A 23,198-nucleotide genomic window follows, 5' to 3' on the forward strand; every position below is an offset into this window, starting at 1 on the left:
TAAACAATCTTGATTTTCTTTGTCAAACAGATTGGTCATATTTACTTTAAGAGAAAAATTTAAAAATAATTATGACAGTGTATCTATTGTGCTATACTTAATTGTATCATAATACATTTTTATTGCTATAATTTTATATAAAGACTGAAAAATATTTGACATTTTGGCTTCATTCCAAAGAAATATCACTAATGCAGGTATAAGTTTATAGTTTCTGGAAATTTCACTAGAATTACTATTCAAATAAATGTGTTATCATCTTTAATTGTATAAACTGAAAAAACTAATCACCATAAAATGTTAGCAAAAAATCAGAACGTAAGTTATTAACATAGCAGGACTTTTGTTTCAGTTCAGATTTTGATTCATTTCATAGCTGGCTGTACTTGATAACTGAAAAAAATAAATTCCAACCCCAACAGGTTATGGAACAGAATTTTTTGTGATTTTCTAAACAATTCTATTTGCTAAATTGAATCTTTAGAGGAAATTGTTACAAATACAATTTTTGCTTGCATTTTTGGAAAATACAAATTTTCACCTATTAATAATCAAAGTTAGCACAGTGGATTTTCAACATTTTAAAAGTATATGTACACTGAAAAATTCCATTTGGGAAAAAACTACTTAACCTAAGTTAACCTTTAATTCTTTTTTAAAAAATGTAATAATAATAGTCAATGGGACTATTATTAATATAATTCTTTCAACAAAAATTAAAATATTAAAAAATTTGATCAGCAAAGAATTCTCCCAACAATAGCACAGTAAGAATTCACTTCAACATGAGTGATTTTTATTTTAGGATATATGGATTGTTTGTGAAGAATGGAACAAAGATGATTTCTCAGTTTCAGTTATGTCACAGCCGGTATTTAGCACAAAAGGCAGTAACTTTTGTGAGATCAATAAATGTTAAACAGTATTTTTGATGGTGAGTATTACCCTTTAGCAGAAGAAAACTGGTTATTCAGCAAACAGTACCGACTGCAATCCTTAAAATGACTTTAAATGATTTCCTTAATAATATAAAGGTATTTTTTTTGTGTATACTCTGTAAGAATGATTTACTCAAATGATTTCCATTCAATCAAATATTTGAAGTACAGTGATCGTCATCAATCAGGAAGGAATAAACTATTCATCAATCAATCAATATAAAATATCACTAAAATATTTATCCATGTAGCTGTCACACATATTTTCTTTACTGAAAGATTTTCTTTACTGGGAAAAATCTAAAACCTAAACACCATTTTTAAAGTGTTTCCTTAGCAGTTCAGTGAAAAAGCACCCGAAGAAACCGCCTTATGTGAGACTAATCACACACATAATCTTTATACGTGGTCTTATTATTTGCAAATCCCTTTAAGAAATTCAGACTTTTTAATGAAACAATGTTTTAAGCCAAAGATCAAACAAGGAAAGATATAAATGAAGGTCACTGTTTAAGAAGAATTTTCAGGGAAACTATTTCCAACCCAGAAATATCACATTTGAATCCAAACACCTCTGGCTAATGGAGAGGAAATCATACCAAAGCTTGTTAACAGAGAGGAAATCATACCAAATCTTGTTTTTTCAGTTTACATTGTAACTTTCCACTACAGGAAAGCATAATTATATAACCAGTTAATACTGATTACATTGTTATTTATCCAATTAAATATAGGCTTAAAAACAAAACCTAAACATAATCGTAGCTTTTGTATTAAGTTATAATGATAAAAAATCTGAATAAGTAATATAATCCTGTCAGATTCTACATCCTGTTAAAATGGCAATAAGAAAAAGGGGAGAAAAACAAAAAATAAGCTTCGTGCTACAAACAATGGACTATACTCATGTGCAAACACAGCATGTTAGTTCAACTCCATATTTGTGTCTAAATTAATATTTGTTATTTTTAAATTAATACAAAACTCCATACAAGAGTCACTTTTTTTTTTTAAAACAATTCTGTGATTGCTCTTCAAATTTTGTGAAATTCTATTATTTAGGAAATGTTGTCGTAGATAATATCACTTAAAACTTTTCTTTGAATTATTCATCTTCATATCTTTATAAATAAAAGAACTATCAATTCTCCACATATATTGAGGGAAACAATCAAACTTTAATAAAGATGGAAAGCTGGAGAATATAAAGACAAAACTTAGTAAAAACAACAAGTTGCATTAAAAAGAAAACTTCAGCTATTTTTTTTTTAACTAAAGTATGTCATGCATTTTATCTTTGCAAGTTTGACGAGTTTTGCAAGTAAAATTCTGTTTCCTCTACACTTGCTAATAGTCATGAGAATCTGTAGTTTGCACCTTCCCATTAAAAATGTATTGTATTTTTTTGAAATTATTCACCCCGCCTTTTATCCAGATCATGTCTTTGAAAGGAGGAAGTAGATAATAAATGGAATAATTCATGATTTCCCATTAAATATGAAACTTTCTTTTGCAGAGTTTAGAAAATGAAGTTCTACATAATGTACAAAAGTTGATTAGAACTTTTTTAACCTTTTCAAGAAAAACCTTTCACATTAAACAACTGCATGAGGAGGTTTCTTTGGGAAAAGTAAACCAATCAATTCCTTATACCTGTGACTTTATCATAATATATTCTAATGTTGTTCCTTCCAAACATATATCCCTTTATAATGTATAAATAGTTATTAAAATGATGGCAAGAAAATAGTGTAATTGGCCTATAAATATGACAAGTATCTAAAACAAAAATATAACATGTTTAAATTACAAAGGGAAAATTACATGAATTAAAAATGAAAACAAAACATTATCCGTGCTCTTTTCAGCAATGTAATAGCATTAGGATAGCATGAGGATAAATAAAAAAACCTGTATTTCAATTTCTCTTACTATGACATTTCTTCTCGTGAGTTAATATTTTGTCATGAGAAAAAGAAATATATAGCTTTAAAAAACTTTTCCTTGCAAACTATCCATTGGGCTCTGTTAACTACATTCTTTTTCTTTTGTCTTTTTCTTTTCAGACAAAAAATAAATGATTTTTAGGCTCATTCTAGCACTATCATTCTTTCTTTCTTGAATAAGAAATCTAGAGTAAATTTAACTGAAGAGAAAAGTTAAGTTCTGATTATTTTAGAGCAGCTGGTGACCTTATTATGTCTTTAAAATTTGGGGGGGAGTAATTTTTTTCAATAAATATATTTCGATTTTCCCCATATCAAAAAATAAATTACGAATATATTTTCTCCTTTCAAACTTGAATGCTTAAAAGATAACTTCCATGCTGTAAGTCCTATGAAGAAACCTTTCAGATTGTGTGCTCTTTAACTACTGCTGCAAAGGGAGTGTGTATTACAGATATAAACAGTGAAGCCAGGATTTCTTACAAGCTGTACATACACAGTGATCAAACTTTCAGAACATATTTTTCATTTTATGTCTAGTAAAAACTGAATTAATAAAAACAAAAAATAAACTGATCATTTTGAAGCTTTAGTCAGACAACATCATCTATATATAAATATCTTATTTCCTTGAATGTTTCATTCCTTTACTGCAGCTATCTCAAACATTTAGAAAATTCCTACTTGTAACTAAGAGCTTAGGGTATACCAAATTAAATATGTGCATCACGAAGAATACTGGAAGAACAAAAGGCAGTATTTGTGAGACTATACAATAGCCTTGAATTCAAACTTTTAAAAAATTATACAAGATAGACATAAAGTAGGGATTACAACTTCCTTAAGACAGAGAACAACATGCTATTTGTTCCTTTTGTATTTTTACATAATAGAACAAATTCCAACAAAAATAAACCTTATATAACATTATTAGTACCAAATAAAATAGAATTTGGGCAAAAAATGAAACAGGCATACAAATATCAGAGATTAATAAAAAGATTATTTTACTGAGAAATATGGCAGCTAAAAATAATACTCCTAATAACAATAACTTCAAAATATGTAAAATCAGACAAAAAAGACACTTTTTTCAGAAAATTATAAAAATAGAGGGGAAAATATTTGACTAACAATTGTCTAGCTTGATTAAAATAATAGGCTCAATATAACAATTAGATTCTGACTGCTTTCTATCCAAGAACTACTACCAAATAGAGAATATATATTTACTTTTCAGACATACATGGCATATTTATAAAAATTAATCATGTACTGGCCACACTAAACATTTCATAAACTGATATCACATATGGCACATTTACTGAGCACAAATATATATTCAGTCCCCAATCCTGCATTCTCCCTTGCAAAAAAAAAAAAAGCCACAAAGAAAAACTATACACAGCAAATGTATAAATATATTTCTAATTTATTCATGGCCAAAAGGGGAAATCACTGTAGAAATTTTCATATATTTAGAACTGAAAGAAAAAAATTAAACTGGGGGAAGAAACCATCATGGTATTTGAAAAGAAATTTATAATTAAGTGCATTTGTTAGAAAACAAGAGTAACATTAGTTAAGGGGACAGCTGATCTATTTGCAAATTTTGTTGGTTTTGTTTCTTATACATTAATATTTCTATACATTATTTTTATATAATATAGATGATAGTATATGTTATACTACTTTTCTGCACTTAATAGAATATTTAAATAATACACTTAAATTTCAATTTTCCAATCATTTTCCTAACCTTAATATGTGTGATACGTTATATATTAAACCATTATAACTAAGAACTTTTAGGTGCTTAATCACATCAGTTTAAAGCAACTTTGTAGAAATTTACTTTGAACTTCAAAGTTAGGGACTTTTTTTCTTAGACCCCATAACTCTCTCTTTCTTGAATTCTCTTTTCTTCCCCCTTGTTGCTGTTGTCGTTGTTTAGTCACTAAGTCACGTCCAACTCTTTGGAGACACCATGGACTGCAGCCCTCCATGCTCCTCTGTCAATGGGATTTGCCAGGCAAGAATACAGGAATGGGTTCCAATTGCCTTCTCCAGGAGATTTTCCCGACACAGGTATAAAATCCATGTCTCTTGCATTAGCAGGTGGATTCTTTACCACTGAGCCACCAGGAAATCCCTTTCATTCCCCTAGCAGTCCCTAAGATTTTTGGCACTAGGGACTGGTTTTATCCAAGTAATTTTTCCACGGATGGGAGGGTTATGGTTTTGGGATGATTCAAGTACATTACATTTATGGTGTACTTTATTCTGTATTATTATATTGTGATATAAAATATGAAATAATTATACAACTCACCACCACTTGCCACGTACTTTTATGGTTTTGATATGAGTCTGCAAGCAATTGATTTATTATGGTATCTGTGCAGTCAAACCTCTCTAATGATAATCTGTATTTGCTGCTGCTCTCCAGCACTATCACCACCCCAGCTCCCCTTCAGATCATCAGGCATTAGATTCTCATAAGCAGCCTGCAACCTAGATCCCCTGCATGTACAGTTCACAATAGGGTTCTTGTTGTATAACAATCTAATGTCACCACTAATCTGACAGGAGGCGGAGCTCAGGTAGTAACTGGAGCGATGGGGAGCGGCTGCAAATACAAATGAAGCTTTGCTCAATCCACTTTGGCTCACCTCCTGCTGTGCAGCCCAGTTCCTAAGGGGCCACAGACCAGTACTGGTTCATGGCCTGGGGGTTGGGGACTTCTGCCCTAGACTCTGCAGTGATCATTTGGAGCAGGGATGAAGTATCCAAAAAGACTGCGTAGGAAGAGATGCTTACCAATTCTCATGCTACCTGAAACGATTTTTGTTTTGCCCTCAGTTTTGATTAATAGTTTACCGGGGTACAGAATCCTAAGTTAAAATAATTATTCTGCATAACACATCTATTTTTTTTCTAGAACCAAGTGTTATTACTGACAATTGTGATGGTTGTCTTATCTTTATTTCTTGATGACAACCATTCCTCCAAATCCTGAAAGCTTCTAGTATCCTCTCTTTATACTTAGTATGCTGAAATTTCATAAAGGTGTATCCAAGTGGGTTTTTTCTTTTTCTTTTTTGGTTATTTAATTTCTGGTTTTTTTGGTAGTCACAGTCCAAAGATCTGTAGGTTTTTTTCCCCAATCTAAGATTTCCGTGTCTACATCTCTATCCACATCTTTATCTATGTAGTTATTATTTTTCATTCTCTCCATTTTCTCTTCTCTATTTCTCTCGGATAAACATCCTCCACCCAGACTATGTTTTGTAACTCAGGCCTTTTGAAATATTTCTATATGTTTTCTGTTTTTATTCCACATGTAAAGAGCTATCCTTATCCTTCTCTTCCATCCTTTGAGTTTTAAAAAATATTTCAGCAACTTTTAATTTTAAAGAATTCTTTTTCTCTGATTTCATAGCATCAAGTTACACTTGAAGGATGTAAGATTATCTACAATGTCTGTGAGAAAAGAAATGGGAACTCTCCCAAAGTTGTTCTTTTTCTCTACAGCAATTTTGTTTCAGCTCATGTTGAATGTTCTCTTTGTTAATTTTTTATTCTTTTGCAATATTTTTTCAAATAATCAGAGGCTATTTGTCTATTCAAAATAATAAAGTTCTAGGTTTCTTAACACAGGGAGTGCGTTTGGTTTTCCTCTGTTTGTAGGCTCCGTCCTGAGGTATATGGTTCAGGAGAGCGCGAGTTGGTATTCCTTGCACTGATGCCAAATGGAAAGGACTCTGCATGGTACACCAGCCTCCCTGACAGGAGCTCAGACCAACTGCTACCTTTCCTGAAGACTTTTTGCATCAACATTCATGAGGAATATTATTACTCTATTATTTTTTTTTAATGTAATGGCTTTTATGGTATTGGTATCAGGGTTTTTCTGATCTCATAGAATGAGCTGAGAAGCATTTCCTCTTGTATTTTCTTGAAGAGTTTGGGCCAAATCGATGGGGTTTTTTTATTTTTTGTTTTTCTCAAATGTTAGAATTCACAGTGAAGCCAAATGGGCCTGGAATTTTCTTTGTGGAAAGTTTTTAAACTATTAATTCAATGTGTTTAGTGAATCCATTGTTATATCTATTTCTGTTTAGGTGAACTTTGGCAGTGTCTCAAGAAAGTTAACCATTTCTGTAAGTTGTTGAGTTTATCAGTATATAGTTTATTTCCTAATTATCATTTTAATATTCATGTAATCTGTAGTGATGTGTCCCTCCTTTCATTTCCAAAATTGGTAAATTGTGTCTTTTTTTTCTCTAATCATTATGACTAAAGATTGATTAACTTTATTGATCTTTTCAAAGAAGCAGTTTTTAGTTTCGTCAATTTTCTCTACTGTTTTTCTGTTTTCTGGCCCCATTTTACTACTCTTTTTTCTATAATTTCAGTTTGTCTCTAGTTTTTTTTAATGAAAACTTAGGGCAATAACTTTAGATATTTCTATTCTTCTAATATAAACATTTTAATGCTATAAACCTCCCTTTAAAGCTCTGCTTTAGCTGCAAATTTTGATATGTCATTTTAAAAAAAATTCAGTTCAAAGGATTTTTAAATGCTTTGATTTCTTCTTTGATCCATGGTTTATTCAAAAACACACTGTCTAGTTTCTAAACTTGTGGGGATCTTTCAGAGATCTTCCTGCTGTTATTTCTAATTTAATTCCGTTGTTGCAAGAGAAAATTTTTAGGATTTAAACCCTTTTAAGTATATCAAAATTTGTTTTATGGTTCAGAATATCATCACTTCTGAAAAACGTTCCATGTGTACTTGAAAATAACATGTGTTCTGCTACTGCTTGGTGGAATGTATGTAAATGCCAATGAAGTTTATCAATGGTATTTTTCAGCTCCTCAATATTCTACTGATTTTTAATCAATCATTGAGAGAGTGGTGTTAAAATGTTTAACTATGATTGTGGACTTCTCTGTTTTTCCTTTTCTTTCCATCAGTCTTTGTTTTATGTATTTCGAAGTTCTCATAGGAACACAAGCATATTTATGATTATATCTTCTTGATGAATCTACAGGGAGGCCTGCCATGCAGCTTTCCATGGAGTCGCAAAGAGCTGGACATGACTGGGCGACTGACAACAACTTCTTGATGAACCAACTTCCTTTATCATTATTATCTCTGGTAATTTTCAAACTGCTTTCTGAAAATATATTTCTGAAAATCTGGGAAATTCTCAGTTTTCTTCCTTTCTTTCTCATCATGTTAAGAATTTACTATCTTTTGGACTTTTGTGCCATCATTTCAAACATAGGAAGGACATTTGTTTAGCCATCCATCTTGATCTTGAAGTGGAAAAAAAAACCCTAAATTAAACTCTCAAGACAATTCCCTTATTCAGTAATGTATTTCTCTGGTTATTGGGCTGCAGGATAAGGGATTGTTTCAGACAAGCTTAAGGAGATTTTATGGAAATATGAGTCTGGGTTATAGAATAACTGGGTCCTTAGGAGATGACCCTAGAGGGAGGTTCTAGATCCATAATAGCACTGCGAACTCAGGAGGAGTCTAGAAATCAGATCTCTGACATATGCCTGATTCATTTTCTTTCTAGCTTACTCACTCTTTCCTCTCTATGAATTATTTTTTCTCTCTTACTGTTTGTGCTTCTTTATAGCATTAGACTGCCTTGGTCAAACTACTTAACCTCTCTATGTCTTGGTCTCTGAGAGCAGTAACAACTCTTCACAGGTTTATTGTGAAGTTCTCTTAAAACACAGAGCAGCACACAGTATTAATTTAATCTGTCTTGTGGATTACTGTTAGGCAGGAAATAAAACCTAGCTAGGAGATGTAATATTTATGACAAGCTGTCTGTACACCCATTTCATTAGGTGTGAAAACTTTATTACATTGCTCTATTTGCCTTATATAAGGTCATGTGATAACTTTCTTTCTTTTGGAATTTTATCAGGAGAAAGTTTATCTCTTTTGAAAAACTGATATGCTTCTTTTCATCAGATAATGAGAACGCTCCAGTCTATCATATCTCCCTTTTGCCCAGTCTGCCCAGAAATTCAGAATTAAATTCAATCTTTTTTTCAGAGGAACTATATTAACTCTAGTGGGGAGCAAATTTACATACTTCTCCCATATTAGCCTTTCGTTTGCTATACATATCTGACAGCTATATAAAATAAAACACTAAGTTTCTTCAGTCCTCTCTAGAAAGGAAGTCAGCAAGAAATAAAGCATTATCCTGTGTAAGTCAAGTCTTAAAGGAGAATGAAAAACTGCTTTCAAAGAACTCTGAGTCTAGAGCAGAGTTCTTTCGTCATGGCAATTCATAGCAAGAAAGACATTTTACATTGCAGTTCAGTAAATGTACATGTATATTTCACATATATATGTACATTATATGAAACAAAATTTAAAAGCACTAATACTCAAAATCTTCTGATCTTTTTATAAATATTAACTCAATTAATCCTCATAACCATTCCATGAGCCTGGCCTGATAATCATCCCCATTTTTTTCAGATGAGAAAACTGAAGCACAGAAATGTTAAGTTACTCGGTGATCAGTTACCTTGTTAGTAAGTGTAAAGCTGGGGTTTGGAGTCCTAAGAGTCTGTTTTCAGAACCCACACCTTATTTCATTACATCTGGCAGAACCTCTCTATGAAATGCACACTTTTCTAATTCTGTTCTACTATACTCTCTTTCATATTTTAAATGCTGGTTGGAAAGAGTTGGACATGACTGAAGCGACTTAGCACTTAGTGCACACACGCATGATCGCCAAACTGATGGGTCAAAATCACTGTCCACTAGTGGACCACAATCTTATATTTTTAATCAAGAAGGAAAAAAAAAATCCACAAGTACATGATCATTAATGGCTATTAAGAGAACTCAAACAGGCACTCTGAACCCTACCATGTGAGTGAGGATGGATCAAAGGAGGCCTCACAGAGCAAGGAACAGTCAAGCTGAGGCTGGTAGAGAAGTTTAACAAGTACACAAGGCATAGGAGAAGGATAGGCCATTTCAGGCAGAGCACATGTGCAAAGGAGTAAAAGATCCCCATTCATCAACTGCCCCAACACCCGTGAGCCAAGCACCATAAGAGTACTGAGGATGCGGATGTGAGCATAGTAGCCATAGTTCCATACGCACCATAAATACACACTATATAAATTTATTTATAAACATGTGTGTATTTCTAAACACACACTTCCCAGCTCCAAGTACAGAGTATTTAAAATGATCTCAGGCTCATCCCAGTACAAAGTCTGAAAGTTTCCAAACAATCTAATTAAAAATAATCAAGGAAAAATATCTCCTACAAATGTGTACGTTTAATTAAATAGACCAAAATATGCATTGTTTCATTTCCAAGGCAAGTCATACAATATCACAGTAACCCAAGTCTATGACCTAACCATTAATGCTGAAGAAACTGAACGGTTCTATGAAGACCTAAACAACCTTCTAGAACGACCACCAAAAAAAGATGTCCTTTTCATCATAGGGGACTGGAATGCAAAAGTAGGAAGTCAAGAGATACCTGGAGTAACAGGCAAGTTTGGCCTTGGTGAACAGAATGAAACAGGGCAAAGGCTAACAGAGTTTTGCCAAGAGAATGCATTGATCATGGTAAACAACCTCTTCCAACAACACAAGAGATGACCCTACACATGGACATCACCAGATGGTCAATACTGAAATCAGACTGATTATATTCTTTGCAGCCAAGGATGGAGAAGCTCTATACAGTCAGCAAAAACAAGACCTGGAGCTGATTGTGGCTCAGATCATGAACTCCTTATTGCAAAATTCAGACTTATATTGAAGAACCTAGGGAAAACCACTTTGGCCATTCAGATAAGACCTAAATCAAATCCTTTTCAATTATACAATGGAAGTGACAAATAGATTCAAGGGATTAGATCTGATAGATAGAGTGCCTGAAGAACTATGGATAGAGGTTCGTAACACTGTACAGGAGACGGTGATCAAAACCATGCCCAAGAAAAAGAAATGCAAAAAGGCAAAACAGTTGTCTGAGGAGGCCTTACAAATAGCTAGCTAAGCAAAGAAACAAAAGAGAAAAGGAAAGTTATACCCATCTGAATGCAGAGTTCTAAAGAATAGCAAGGAGAAATAATAAAGTCTTCCTCAGTGATCAATGCAAAGAAATAGAGGAAAACAACCGATTGGGAAAGACTAGAGATCTCTTCAAGAATATTAGAGATACCGAGGGAACAGTCCATGCAAAGATGGGCACAATAAAGGACAGAAATGGTATGGACCTAACAGAAGCAGAAGATATTTTTTAAAAAAGGTGGCAAGAATACACAGAAGAACTGTACAAAAAGATCTTAATGACCCAGATAACCATGATGGTGTGATCACTCACCTAGAGCCAGACATCCTGGAGTGCAAAGTCAAGTGGGGCTTAGGAAGCATTACTATGAACAAAGCTAGTGGAGGTGATGGAATTCCAGCTGAGCTATTTCAAATCCTAAAAGATGATGCTGGGAAAGTGCTGCACTCAATATACCAGCAAATTTGGAAAACTCAGCAGTGGCCACAGCACTGGAAAATGTCAGTTTCATTCCAGTCCCAAAGAAAGGCAATGTCAAAGAATGTTCAAACTACTGCACAATGGTACTCATTTCACGCGCTAGCAAAATAATGCTTAAAATCCTTCGAGCTAGGCTTCAACAGTACATGAACTGAGAACACCTAGATGTACAAGCTGGATTTAGAAAACGCAGAGGAACCAGAGATCAAATTGCCAGTATCTGCTGGATCATAAAAAAAGCAAAGGAATTTCAGGAAGACATCTTCTTCTGCTTCATTGACTACACTAAAGCCTTTAACTATGTGGATCACAACTGTGGAAAATTATTAAAAAGATGGGAATACCAGACCACCTTACCTGTCTCCTGAGAAACCTGTATGCAGGTTAAGCTGCAACACTTAGAACCAGTCATGGAACAATGGACTGGTTCAAAATTGGGAAAGGAGTATGTCAAGGCTGTATATTGTCACCCTGTTTATTTAACTTACATACAGCATACATCATGCGAAATGCTGGGCTGGATGAATCTCAAGCTGGAATCAAGACTGCTGGGAAAAATATCAATAACCTCAGATATGCAAATGATACCACTCTAATGGCAGAAAGTGAAGAGGAACTAAAGTGCCTCTTGTTGAAGGTGAAAGAAGAAAGTGAAAAATCTGGCTTAAAACTCAACATTCAAAAAACTAAGATCAAGCATCCAGTCCCATCACCTTGTGGCAAATAGAAAGGGAAAAAATGGAAATAGTGACAGACTTTATTTTCTTGAGCTCCAAAATCACTGTGGATGGTGACTGCAGCCATGAAATTAAAAGACGCTTGCTCCTTGGAAGAAAAGCCGTGACAAACCTAGGCAGCCTACTCAAAACCAGAGACAGCACTTGGCTAACAAAGGTCCATACAGTCAAAGTGATGGTTTTTCCAGTGGTCACGTATGGACGTGAGAGTTGGACCATAAAGAAAGCTGAGCACCAAAGAATTGATGCCTTTGAACTGTGGTGTTGGAGAAGACTCTTGAGAGACCCCTGGATTGCAAGGACATCAAACTAGTCAACCCTAAAGGAAATCCACCCTGAATATTCATTGGAAGGACTGATGGCTGAAGCTGAAGTTCCAATACTTTGGCCACCTGATGTGTAGAGCTGACTCATTGGAAAAGACCCTGATGCTGGGAAAGATTGATGGCAGGAGGAGAAGGGGACAACAGAGGATGAGATGGTTGGATGGCATCATCGACGCTATGGACATGAATTTGAGCTAACTCAGGGTGATAGTGAAAGACAGGGAAGCCTGGAATGCTGCAGTTTATGGGGTTACAAAGAGTCAGACACGATTAAGTGTCTGAACAACAACAACAATGCCCAGTGGGAGTCCTAGGAGAGGACAGAGGGTGGGTAGATAGATTCTTTTCAGAAAAATGATAAAAATTTCCCAAGTTCGATAAATGTCATGAATATAAATAGTTGAGAAGTTCAATAAACTCTACGTGGGAAAATTCAAAGAGAACCACACTGAGACACATTATAATCAAACTCCCAAAGGCAAAATGTGAATCTTTAAAGTGGCAACAGAGGAGCAACTCGTCACATATATAGGATCGTCAATAAGTTTTTAAGCAGATTTCTCACTAGAAACTTTGGAAGCCAGGAAGCAGGGTCTAAAATGTCCAAAATGCTAAAAGAAAAAATTGTCAACCAATAATTCTACATCTGGCCAAATTGCACTTCTCAAGTGAGGGAGAAATTAAGAATGTTCCCAGATAAACCAAAACTGAGGAACTTTATTTTTATTGGACCTGCCCTTCAAGAAATGCTAAAAGCAGTCCTGCAGATTGAAATAAAAGGACAATAGACAGTAATGTGAAATCATATAAAGAAATAAAGGTCTTAGTAAAGATAGACACATGGTCAACTATATAAGCTAGTATTTTTGTAATATTAATAATAGTTGGTAACTTCACATTCTGTTTTTTACATAATTTAAGAGACTAATGAACTTATACAAATAATTATGCTAAGAGTTAGTATTATTGTAACTTTGATATATAACTCCACATTTTGTTTTGTTAGTAATTTAGGATACAGCATTAAAAAACAATGTATCAATATGTGTGGGAGCAAGGGGTATCTGGGAAACTTCCCCTAAGTTTTGCTGTGAACCAAAAACTCTAAAACATAAAGTCTTTCTATAACAAAATGTTCGGTTTATCTTATTGGAACACATAAACTGTGCATTGTTGGTGAGAAAGCACAATGCATTGTTGTTGAGAATGAAAAATGCTATAGCTACTGTGGTGGCAGCATGGTGGTTCTCAAAATATTTAAAATAGAGTTACCAAATTCTTTAGCAATTCTACGTCTGAGTATATACAAAGAAGAATTGAGAACAGGGTCTTTTTTTAAAATTTATTTATTTTAGTTGGAGGCTAATTACTTTACAATATTGTAGTGGTTTTTGCCATACATTGACATGAATCAGCTATGGGTTTACATGTGTCCCCCATCCTGAACCCCCCTCCCACCTCCCTCTCCATCCCATCCCTCTGGGTCAACCCATTGCACCAGCCCTGAGCACTTGTCTCATGCATCGAACCTAGACTGGGTCTTAAAGAGATATTTGTACATGCATGTTCACATTAACCTTATTCATAATAAGAAAAACACTGAAGCAAGCCAAGTGTCACTGACAGATGAATGGATAAGCAAAATATGGTATAAACATATGGTGGAATATTATTTAGCCTTAAAAAGGAAGGAAATTGTTAAAAATACTACAACATGGAAGAGCCCTGAGGAGTCTGCAAGCCCTAGGAAAGCATTAAAGCATTTGTGAGTCCATAGCCTGATTTTACTTAAAGCACTGAGAAGATGACACTGTTTACTACAACATCTCCATTTTCCAGCACAGAAAACAGAACAGGGTACGGATATGAGTCAGGGAGATGATTTTTATAGAACTGCAGCAAGATGGACATTTTGAGGATTATATTTTAACCATAACAGAGAATGGAATAGAGTCAAATTGGTTTCAGATATTCCCGTGCAAAATTTTCTTAATATGGACAGAATACAACATCAGAGACAAAGCTGACATAGTAAAATCATCTAGCTTCATAAATTACATATGATATGCCTGGGTCATTGTTTACCCCACTTTGAACTTCAACTGATTCAACCTCTGTGGTACCTGGGTGCTTATTCCCTTTTATCACTTTGTTCTTCATTACTAAATCTCCCAAATGATTTCTAAATACAGTGCCATTATGCACTTCCAGGTTTATGAGCTATTGTAGGAAGAGTCACATTCTTTGACTATGTTCTACACATTTCTGAAACAGTAGGTTTAAATTCAAAGCAATCTCATCATGGTAACAATAAGTTTAAGCAGTTTATAGACATTTTAGAAAAATGCACAGCTTAGCAAGCTATGCAAATTATGTTTAGTACAGCATAAAAAATTTCTGAAAAGTTTATTGTAAGTTGTAATTAAAAACATTTCCCCTACTTGGTTAGTACTACTGAGTTTGAAATGTATCTCTTACTAAAAACTGTCTTCTAAACATGATGAAAATGATACGTGGTACAAAAGAAAATATGTAACTACAAAAGTTTAAAGAAAAAAGATAAATTAATATTGCTACTTAAATCAACACTTAAAGTCAGTGCAAAATATCCAGTTCATTTACACTAATGAATGTTTTAAATGCCAAAGAAAAATGATCGACAGCAGTTAAAGAAAGTGAAACTGTCTACATGTGTTTCATATACAGAATCTCTTTTTAACTTTCATAAGAATTTTCTGTTATTATTACAGTCTCCCAGTAGTTGTAGAAATCAAAGATTAGTGAAGTCAGGTGACCTGCAACAAATTCCACAGGTATTAAGTAGCAAAGCCAATTTCAAGCTGAGGAAGAAATCTCCCCTAATAGCTAGAACTTTAATGTCATGATTCCTATGATTTCTATGCTTTTCTCTTATAAAGCTTTTTTAAGTCTACTTAAAGCTGATAAGTTTAAACACCATATGTGAAAATTAAGATTTTAAAGCAAACTTTTAAAGGACATAAAGATATAAATGCCTAAGAAATTGGCATTTCTCTGTTTTGTTGACATTTAAAATCTTTCCTTTTTATTTACTTAGATTTGGTTTTGGTGTAAACTTGAGATCCCTTTTGCATCCAGCAAACAATTTAAAAAGTTCCTTTCCTCTGAATTTTTTTTGTATTCCCAAACTGTAAACTTTATTGATATCAATATTCTTTTTCAAAAAATTATGGTCAAAAATTCTTTTCTTTCCTCGTTTCACATCTTAGGGATCTGCTGTGGAAAACAGCACCAGATTGTAAATAAGTAACTAAATAAAAATAAAAAGAAGTGGCATTTCTCTTCTGTTCCCATCTGTGTTCTCTGCTATTGCTTATTTTGTTTATATTCCGGAGAAAGTAAGGATTAATTGTCTCTCCACTTAAGAACACCAAAATCCTGTCTCTTTTTCTTAAATCAAGAAGAAGATCTTTTTTTTGAAATTTTGTTTTTAATCGGAGGACAACTGTTTTACAGTGTTGTGCTGGTTTCTGCCTTACAACAACATGAATCAGCCATGAGTATGCAAGAAGAAAATATTAAAATCTAATTTGCTTCTGGGAAGGAAAGTGGGTCATTGTCCTTTCCTTCTCTCTTCTGCCTATTCCTGTTAGTCATGTAGCCATTTATCTGGCAACTGGCATCTTCAGAAAGTTTAATTGTCAAAACTCTGTATGAATTTAATTTATTACTTTAAAAAGAGGAGCAAAATGTTTTGAAGAAAAAACAAAATATCACAAAATTATTTAAAAGTAAACAAGATGAATGAAGCAGAGGAAGAGCTCACCTGCGGCTGCTGCTGCTGCTAAGTCGCGTCAGTCGTGTCCGACTCTGTGCGACCCCATAGACGGCAGCCCACCAGGCTCCCCCGTCCCTGGGATTCTCCAGGCAAGAACACTGGAGTTGGTTGCCATTTCCTTCTCCAATGCATGAAAGTGAAAAGTGAAAGTGAAGTCGCTCAGTCGCGTCCGACTCTTCGCGACCCTATGGACCACAGCCTACAAGGCTCCTCCGTCCACAGGATTTTCCAGGCAAGAGTGCTGGAGTGGATTGCCATTGCCTTCTCCTAAAGGGGCCTAAATTCCCCCAATGTTATCTTGAAATATTATATTCTGAATAAACACCTTCACCTTGTTATAGATATTCTAAGAGCCTGACCATATTGCAAAGCCGAATGCTAAATTTGCTCACAACAAGTATAAAAGTGAAAGTTTCAGTCGCTCAGTTGTTTCCAACTCTTTGCAATCCCATGGCTCCTCTGTCCATGGGATCTTCCAGGCAAGAACACTGGAGTGAGTAGCCATTTCCTTCTCCTGGGGATCCTCCCAATCCAGGGGTCGCACCCTGGTCTCTTGGACTACAGGCAGATTCTTTACTATCTGAGGCACAAGGGAAGCCCCATAACAAGTATGTCTGTCATTAATAAAAGCACTTTTGGAAGACAGTTTTGAAATATTTTCAAGATGAAAATCTAAGACTGACAAAATGCTAATTTACTGAGCAGTGAAAGTCATTCAGTTATGTCCGACTCTTTGTGACCCAATGGACTATACAGTCCATGGAATTCTCCAGGCCAGAATACTGGAGTGGGTAGCCTTTCCCTTCTCCAGGACCTTAACTGAGTAAGTAAGGTACAATTCAAAAGCAGGACAGAAAGGTTGTGTTGACCAAGTGACACTCAGTAAACACCAACTGGTGATGCTGAAAGATATTCTGAAAGAAGAAAATATCTTAGAGATGTACACAATTTTGAACTAAATCTATTCTTCTGTATAATAGAATTTGATATCTGAAGCAGAAAATAATATTGAGCAGATTAACATTCTCTGCCTTGATAATTTTGCTTATTTGTATCCTCATATACATAGCTAAAGCTGTAAAAACTGCCCTCAAGAAAATTTTATTTGAATCTATAAATGACACTTTTATTATTTAGCTACTCCAAGCAATTATGATAATAAGTGGTACTTTAAATATCACTTAAATAATGCACTCTGATAATATAATACAGAATAAAAAAGCACAAAGTACAGAAATACAACATAATCTTCTTTAGTTGTTAAAGATCAGTCAAATACTATCAATGAACTATTCAACCACTTATTTAAGAAAGTCAAAATATTATTAGGCACAGCAATAATCTGTCACTTAAGAAGTATAGAATACTATACTAGAATTCCTTCTGTAAATGTAGATGATAAAAAAACTCAGAAGCCCTTTGCCTTTGAACCATTTTACCCATTCCAAAGTAAAATGATTCCCCATCAATTGGATTTGGCCATTCCAGTAACAACTACTTTAGCTTGTCCTGCTCAACTATTCACTTAAATTTTATACTCTTACTTGTAAACATAATACATTTTTGAGGAATTAAACTTCCTCAACACAACAGTGAACCAGCTACCTACAATACTGAACTAAAAATACTGTAATCAAAGAATATCATAGCACAATACCTATTTCATGGTGTTAGTAATCTGACAGTTATTCTCCACCCATTTATTCATTTAACACCTAGCTATTGAGCTCTGCCTATGGCCAAAGAGTCTGGAGGAAAACGATGGAACATAGCATCCTGGAAGCTACAAGCACAGAATGTTCAAACAGAGAGAACTCCACTCTATCAAACAATGTGAAGACATCAAGCAAGATAAGGACAGACACATGACCATTAGCTGTGATTAAAAAGGAGGATACTGACCACAATAAACAGATTTCAGTGAGTTCTGGGTCTGGAAATCTATTTAGAGTCAATCTCAGTTGGTCTCAGAATGGGATATAGAAATATGGAAATAGTGCTTCCAGTTACTGTGAAGGGTAGAGAAAAATGGGATAGAATCTGGAAGAGGATAAGAAGTCAATGTAAATACTAGAGTAGATATGAATGCTGGTGAGACTGAAGCAGTGCAAAAGAAGAAATTGATGATGTAGCAATTAAACATGTTTAACTGCTGGAGAAAGCCTTGGAACAAGTACGAGGGGATGGCACCTGGACTACAAGTAGAGACATAATCCTTAGACAAGAACAGGAACTTTCTAACCCATTGCAATAGGAGGGACACAGAGTGTGAGTTTATGTATTAGTACCAATAGTTTGGTAAATTTTAGAGTAGGCAGTGAAGGGTTATTCTGGGACTAGACAAAGAACACATCCACATTACAGGATATCAAAGCTAACGGACATGAATTATGTAAGTATACATTTCTATTACCATCTTAGGGAATAAGGCAGTCTAGAGAGGCATTTGAGGATATATCTTAGATATTGCTTTGCCTGATTGAAAATCTGATTCATCCATTTCTCCCCATTATGTCCTTGTATAGTGAGGACCTGTGACTCACCAGTTTGTTCATTATACAATGCTAACACATAAGGAGCCAAACTTGGAATATGTCTTCTTTGGCAAGTTTTATCCAACATCTTAGTTTTCTCTGATTTTTTTCCAGACCTCTAGGCTACATCTCACAGTATAATCAGTATTCATTCATTGCATATTTATTCCCTACTTGTACTGTCTCAAATAAAGATAAAGATGAGACCAAATATTTTACAATAAAATAACACTGTTTCTCGCTCTGTGAAAATCCTAGTATTAGATATAAAGTAGGCACTTAATAAATGCTTGCTGCATTTATCTTTCATCTTTTTAGAGTAGAATGACTGACTAAAAGTTTTATGCAGAAATTGCTTGGACTATGCATAATTCCTCATGGCATCTGTTGGGTATTGCTGGGAGATGCTGAAATCAGTTTTGTCCTTTACATGCTATTCAATTAGTTTGTTTGGGGCAAGGTCTAGAATGTGTATCAGTCAGAAGCATAATAGTGAGTCAAGTACAAGAACTTCCTACTAAGATTTGTACCCACTATCTTAGGGAAAGAACTCTGATCTAAAAAAGTATTCAAGTGTAGGTAGGTTTAAGAAGAATTCAATATTAAAGATTGAGAACTACCCAGTGCTACTTGTTTTGTGTAAAGCAAAGAATCGACCTGCAATGCAGGAGACCAAGGTTCGATCCCTAGGTCTGGAAGATCCCCTGGAGAAGGGAATGGCTATCCACTCCAGTATTCTTGCCTGGCAAATCCCATGGACAGAGGAGCCTGGCAGGCTACAGTCCATGGGGTTACAGAGTTGGACATGACTAACTAACAATTTCACTTTCACTTCTTTAGTGAAAAAAATATTTGTAAGAGAACACTCATCAGTACAGCCTATTCTGGACTGTCTTAGAATAATGTTTTCTTCGGTGCAGACTGAAAGCAAATTTTAAGAATAAATCTGTCTAGTTTGTTAAGATAAGTGAAGCCTAAGTTTAACTCCAAATTTAATTCCTCATTCTTAAGTGAATTATAGCTAGTCATTATATTTATTTTTTTAGATACCCCATATTTAAATCAAAATGAAAATATCACTCACATATATTTTTCTTTTAAGAAGGAATCACACCATCAGACTATATTGACATTTTTAATTTTATCCAACAGGTTACCATGGAAAGTTAATGAATTAGCAACTAGAATAGCATTTAAAAACCAAAGGTCCCAGATATTACACTTGGCAGTCAATAGAAGTCCAAGGAAGACAGTGATTATATTTACTGTAAATTGTGTCACTCTATAAAATAAAGTGGCTATGGATAGAATGAACTATTCCATTTTTCCATGCTACATGCATATTGCTGCTGCTGCTGCTAAGTCACTTCAGTCGTGTCCAACACTGTGCAACCCCATGGACAGCAGCCTACCAGGCTCCTCTGTCCACCGGGTTCTCCAGCAAGAATACTGGAGTGGGTTGCCATTTCCTTCTCCATATGCATATTGACAATTATCTAATGAAATGTATCAAGAGACTTAGAATTTTAAACTGTATGACAACCTACACCAAAACCATCAATAGGAAAACCTTTTCAATGGAATCCCATAGCACTAGACAATATATATACATAGAGAGACTCTTTTAAAAGCATTTGTTGTATAAAATATTTTAATATTTCAGCCATTTAATAAATTCCATAAGATACATGTACATATATAAGATTTCTATTTGTCAACACTTACATCTAAAAATCTGATAATAGAGTCACCATGTCTGTAGGTAAGAAATATTAAACCTGTTTAGCTATTATTCTAGGTTTCTATTTATTTCTCACTAACTTACATGGATTTTTATACTATTTTCACTCAGATCACATATTAGGTTCTAACTAGCAGTAAAATGGCTAAGTTTACATTGTTTATTAAAAAAATACATAGAATTATTTTTAAATTAACCAATAAACTATGATCCATTATTTCTTTTTGTAGGTTTTTGATGGGAGAGAAAATATACATTAGTCAGGGATTTCTTACATTGTTTATTAAAAAAATACATAGAATTATTTTTAAATTAACCAATAAACTATGATCCATTATTTCTTTTTGTAGGTTTTTGATGGGAGAGAAAATATACATTAGTCAGGGATTTCTTTTTAATCACTAGGAAAAAAAATTAACACAACTCTTTCTCTTAAAAGCATTTTTCCCCCATGTAGGCAATATACCCTAAAATGGAAGCTCTTAAGCAATCAATGACACAGACTTAACTAAAATATTGCAAATACGACAGTATAATACTTTAGTAAATACGAGAATTTTGAAAGTCATAAAATTAAAGACTTTGATATGTATAAGAGCAATAGACATGATTTATCACTATTTAATATGAGCTTTAATTTTTAAATGCCATGTTCCAGCGAAAAAATGAACTGCACAGGAAAATTGAAATTTCAACAAAGAATCAAGACAAAAAAACAAACTTTATATTAAAGTACCTTTAATAGGTATATACTTACGCAGCAACCTCCTCTTTTGACAATCCTTTGAAATTCACCTCCAGATAATGATCTATGTCATCTTTTTCTTTGATCAGTTCAGACCTAAATGAAATGGAAAGAAATAATAAAGAACTTCCTTATCGAGGTGAAAAGCTACTAAACATACAAAATGCCGCCAGGAGAACAGGAATATTCAGGGTATGATATCTTAGATAATAAATGTTATGCAAGAGCTACAGAGTTAAGCTATTCATTGATAATATCAAATTTTTAACTTTTGTGAATGGAAAAAGGGAAGAATACTGAACTCAGTGTGTAAACAAATAAAACACCAACACACTAAAATAGTCTACATTCTTAAATAAATGGGGTTTTCTCCTCAAAACTTTTAAGATCTTCCATTTTACTTATGTTCTCTCACAACCTTCCAGCTACAGAAGTCAGATTGTGTTCAGCACAGTATCGTGAACTAAAAAACCCCTATTTGATACAAATGTGTTGAATTTATTGGTTGAAAACATCATAGAATTTTGCTCTGACATTCTGTTTGAGTGGTTTTTAAAAATCACACATAAAACTCAAATTACCATTAAAAGTTCAAGCTGAAAGTGATTTTAAGAAGACTTTAATGAGAAATATATTACACATGTAATATATTCATTCTTCATACCCCTTGCACCTTTAAAAATAAGCAGACTATTAACATATCATGACAACTGAAGTACAGGATACACAAGTATCTCTTTTTATTCAGAAGCTAATGGAGAATGTTGATTCAAAAAAAATTTGCCTTAAATGGTTATGATAAAAGTGTTTTTCTTTAATAAAAAGAATTCAAAAAATTTTTTTCTTTAAAATCTGTCTTATCCTAGGGATATGACACTGAGTTATGTTTTTGCTCATGTTGAAAAGAAAATATAAACTCAGTTATTACAAAATGACAGGAAGAAGAAGCTAGCTTTTTCAGATTTTGCAAATATTTCACATTATTCAAAAGGAAAATGGAAAAAAGAATGTATATACTGAGGTTATGCCTCTATCGAAAATGTTGCTTTTCAAATTATTTGACAGTAAACTTACAAGTTTCTGCAATTTTATTTTACAGTTTCTACAAATTTCATTTCTATTACAAAAGAACTTTGGTGCTAGTTTAGCTGAACGTATTTATTTTGGTCCAGGGGCTTTGGTCTCTGCCCGAAATACCAAAAATGAGGTTTGGTCCTTCTTCGAACAAAGGAGTCTCATAATACTTTGATCGTTATGCCTTGTAGGAATTGAAAAGCATGCATAAAAAGATAATCAAACCTACATATGCAAATTATTTATGTTGATAAATAATATGTGCATTACTAAAAATCAATAAAACTAGAAGTGGAAACTTCTAAGTAACACAGTCTTAGTTAATAAGCATAATTACAATCAAAAACATCAAGTTCCTGCCCTGCAGGTTTTCAGCCAAAGTCGAAAACTCCCTGAATTCAGCAGCCATTCACAGGCAGAGGAGGTTTGATGTCTTTTCAAGCTCTAGGATCATTTCAGGAGCTAAATCATGCCTGCTAGTTTACCCTGGGAGTAAGAAGGAGTGTATCTTCCTTCCTCCAGAACAGAAATCAGGATCGGGATCTTGTGGTTTAGATGCCATACAACTTTCACATTTAAAGCTTCTGCTTTCAATTTTTCCACACATATTTTAAAAAGGGAATGTATTTCCAAAGCTTTGCAGGAACCACAATATAATGGCAGTAGGAAATAAAATGACCAAATGAGCACTTGCCTGATAAATAAATATATTCTTAATCTTTGAATAAGATTTATCAATCTTTCTGAAACAGCAAATTTGAATATTCTAAA

At 33.9% G+C, this 23,198-nt stretch overlaps 1 protein-coding gene across 6 annotated transcripts in view; it reads right to left on the bottom strand.

Moving 5' to 3' along the window:
* TTC29 (tetratricopeptide repeat domain 29) overlaps positions 1-23,198 on the bottom strand; it is a 245,195-nt gene that overhangs the window by 214,371 nt on the left and 7,626 nt on the right. For all 6 annotated transcript variants that reach the window (XM_081544279.1, XM_081544278.1, XM_081544277.1 and 3 more), the window contains exon 4: positions 21,366-21,449. In XM_081544279.1, the coding sequence (XP_081400405.1) occupies positions 21,366-21,449 (84 nt within the window). The remainder of the gene's footprint in view (positions 1-21,365; positions 21,450-23,198) is intronic.

Source organism: Giraffa tippelskirchi, chromosome 11, assembly GCF_054371585.1.
Source record: "Giraffa tippelskirchi isolate mGirTip1 chromosome 11, T2T-mGirTip1v1.2.pri, whole genome shotgun sequence".
Taxonomy (NCBI): Eukaryota; Metazoa; Chordata; class Mammalia; order Artiodactyla; family Giraffidae; genus Giraffa; species Giraffa tippelskirchi.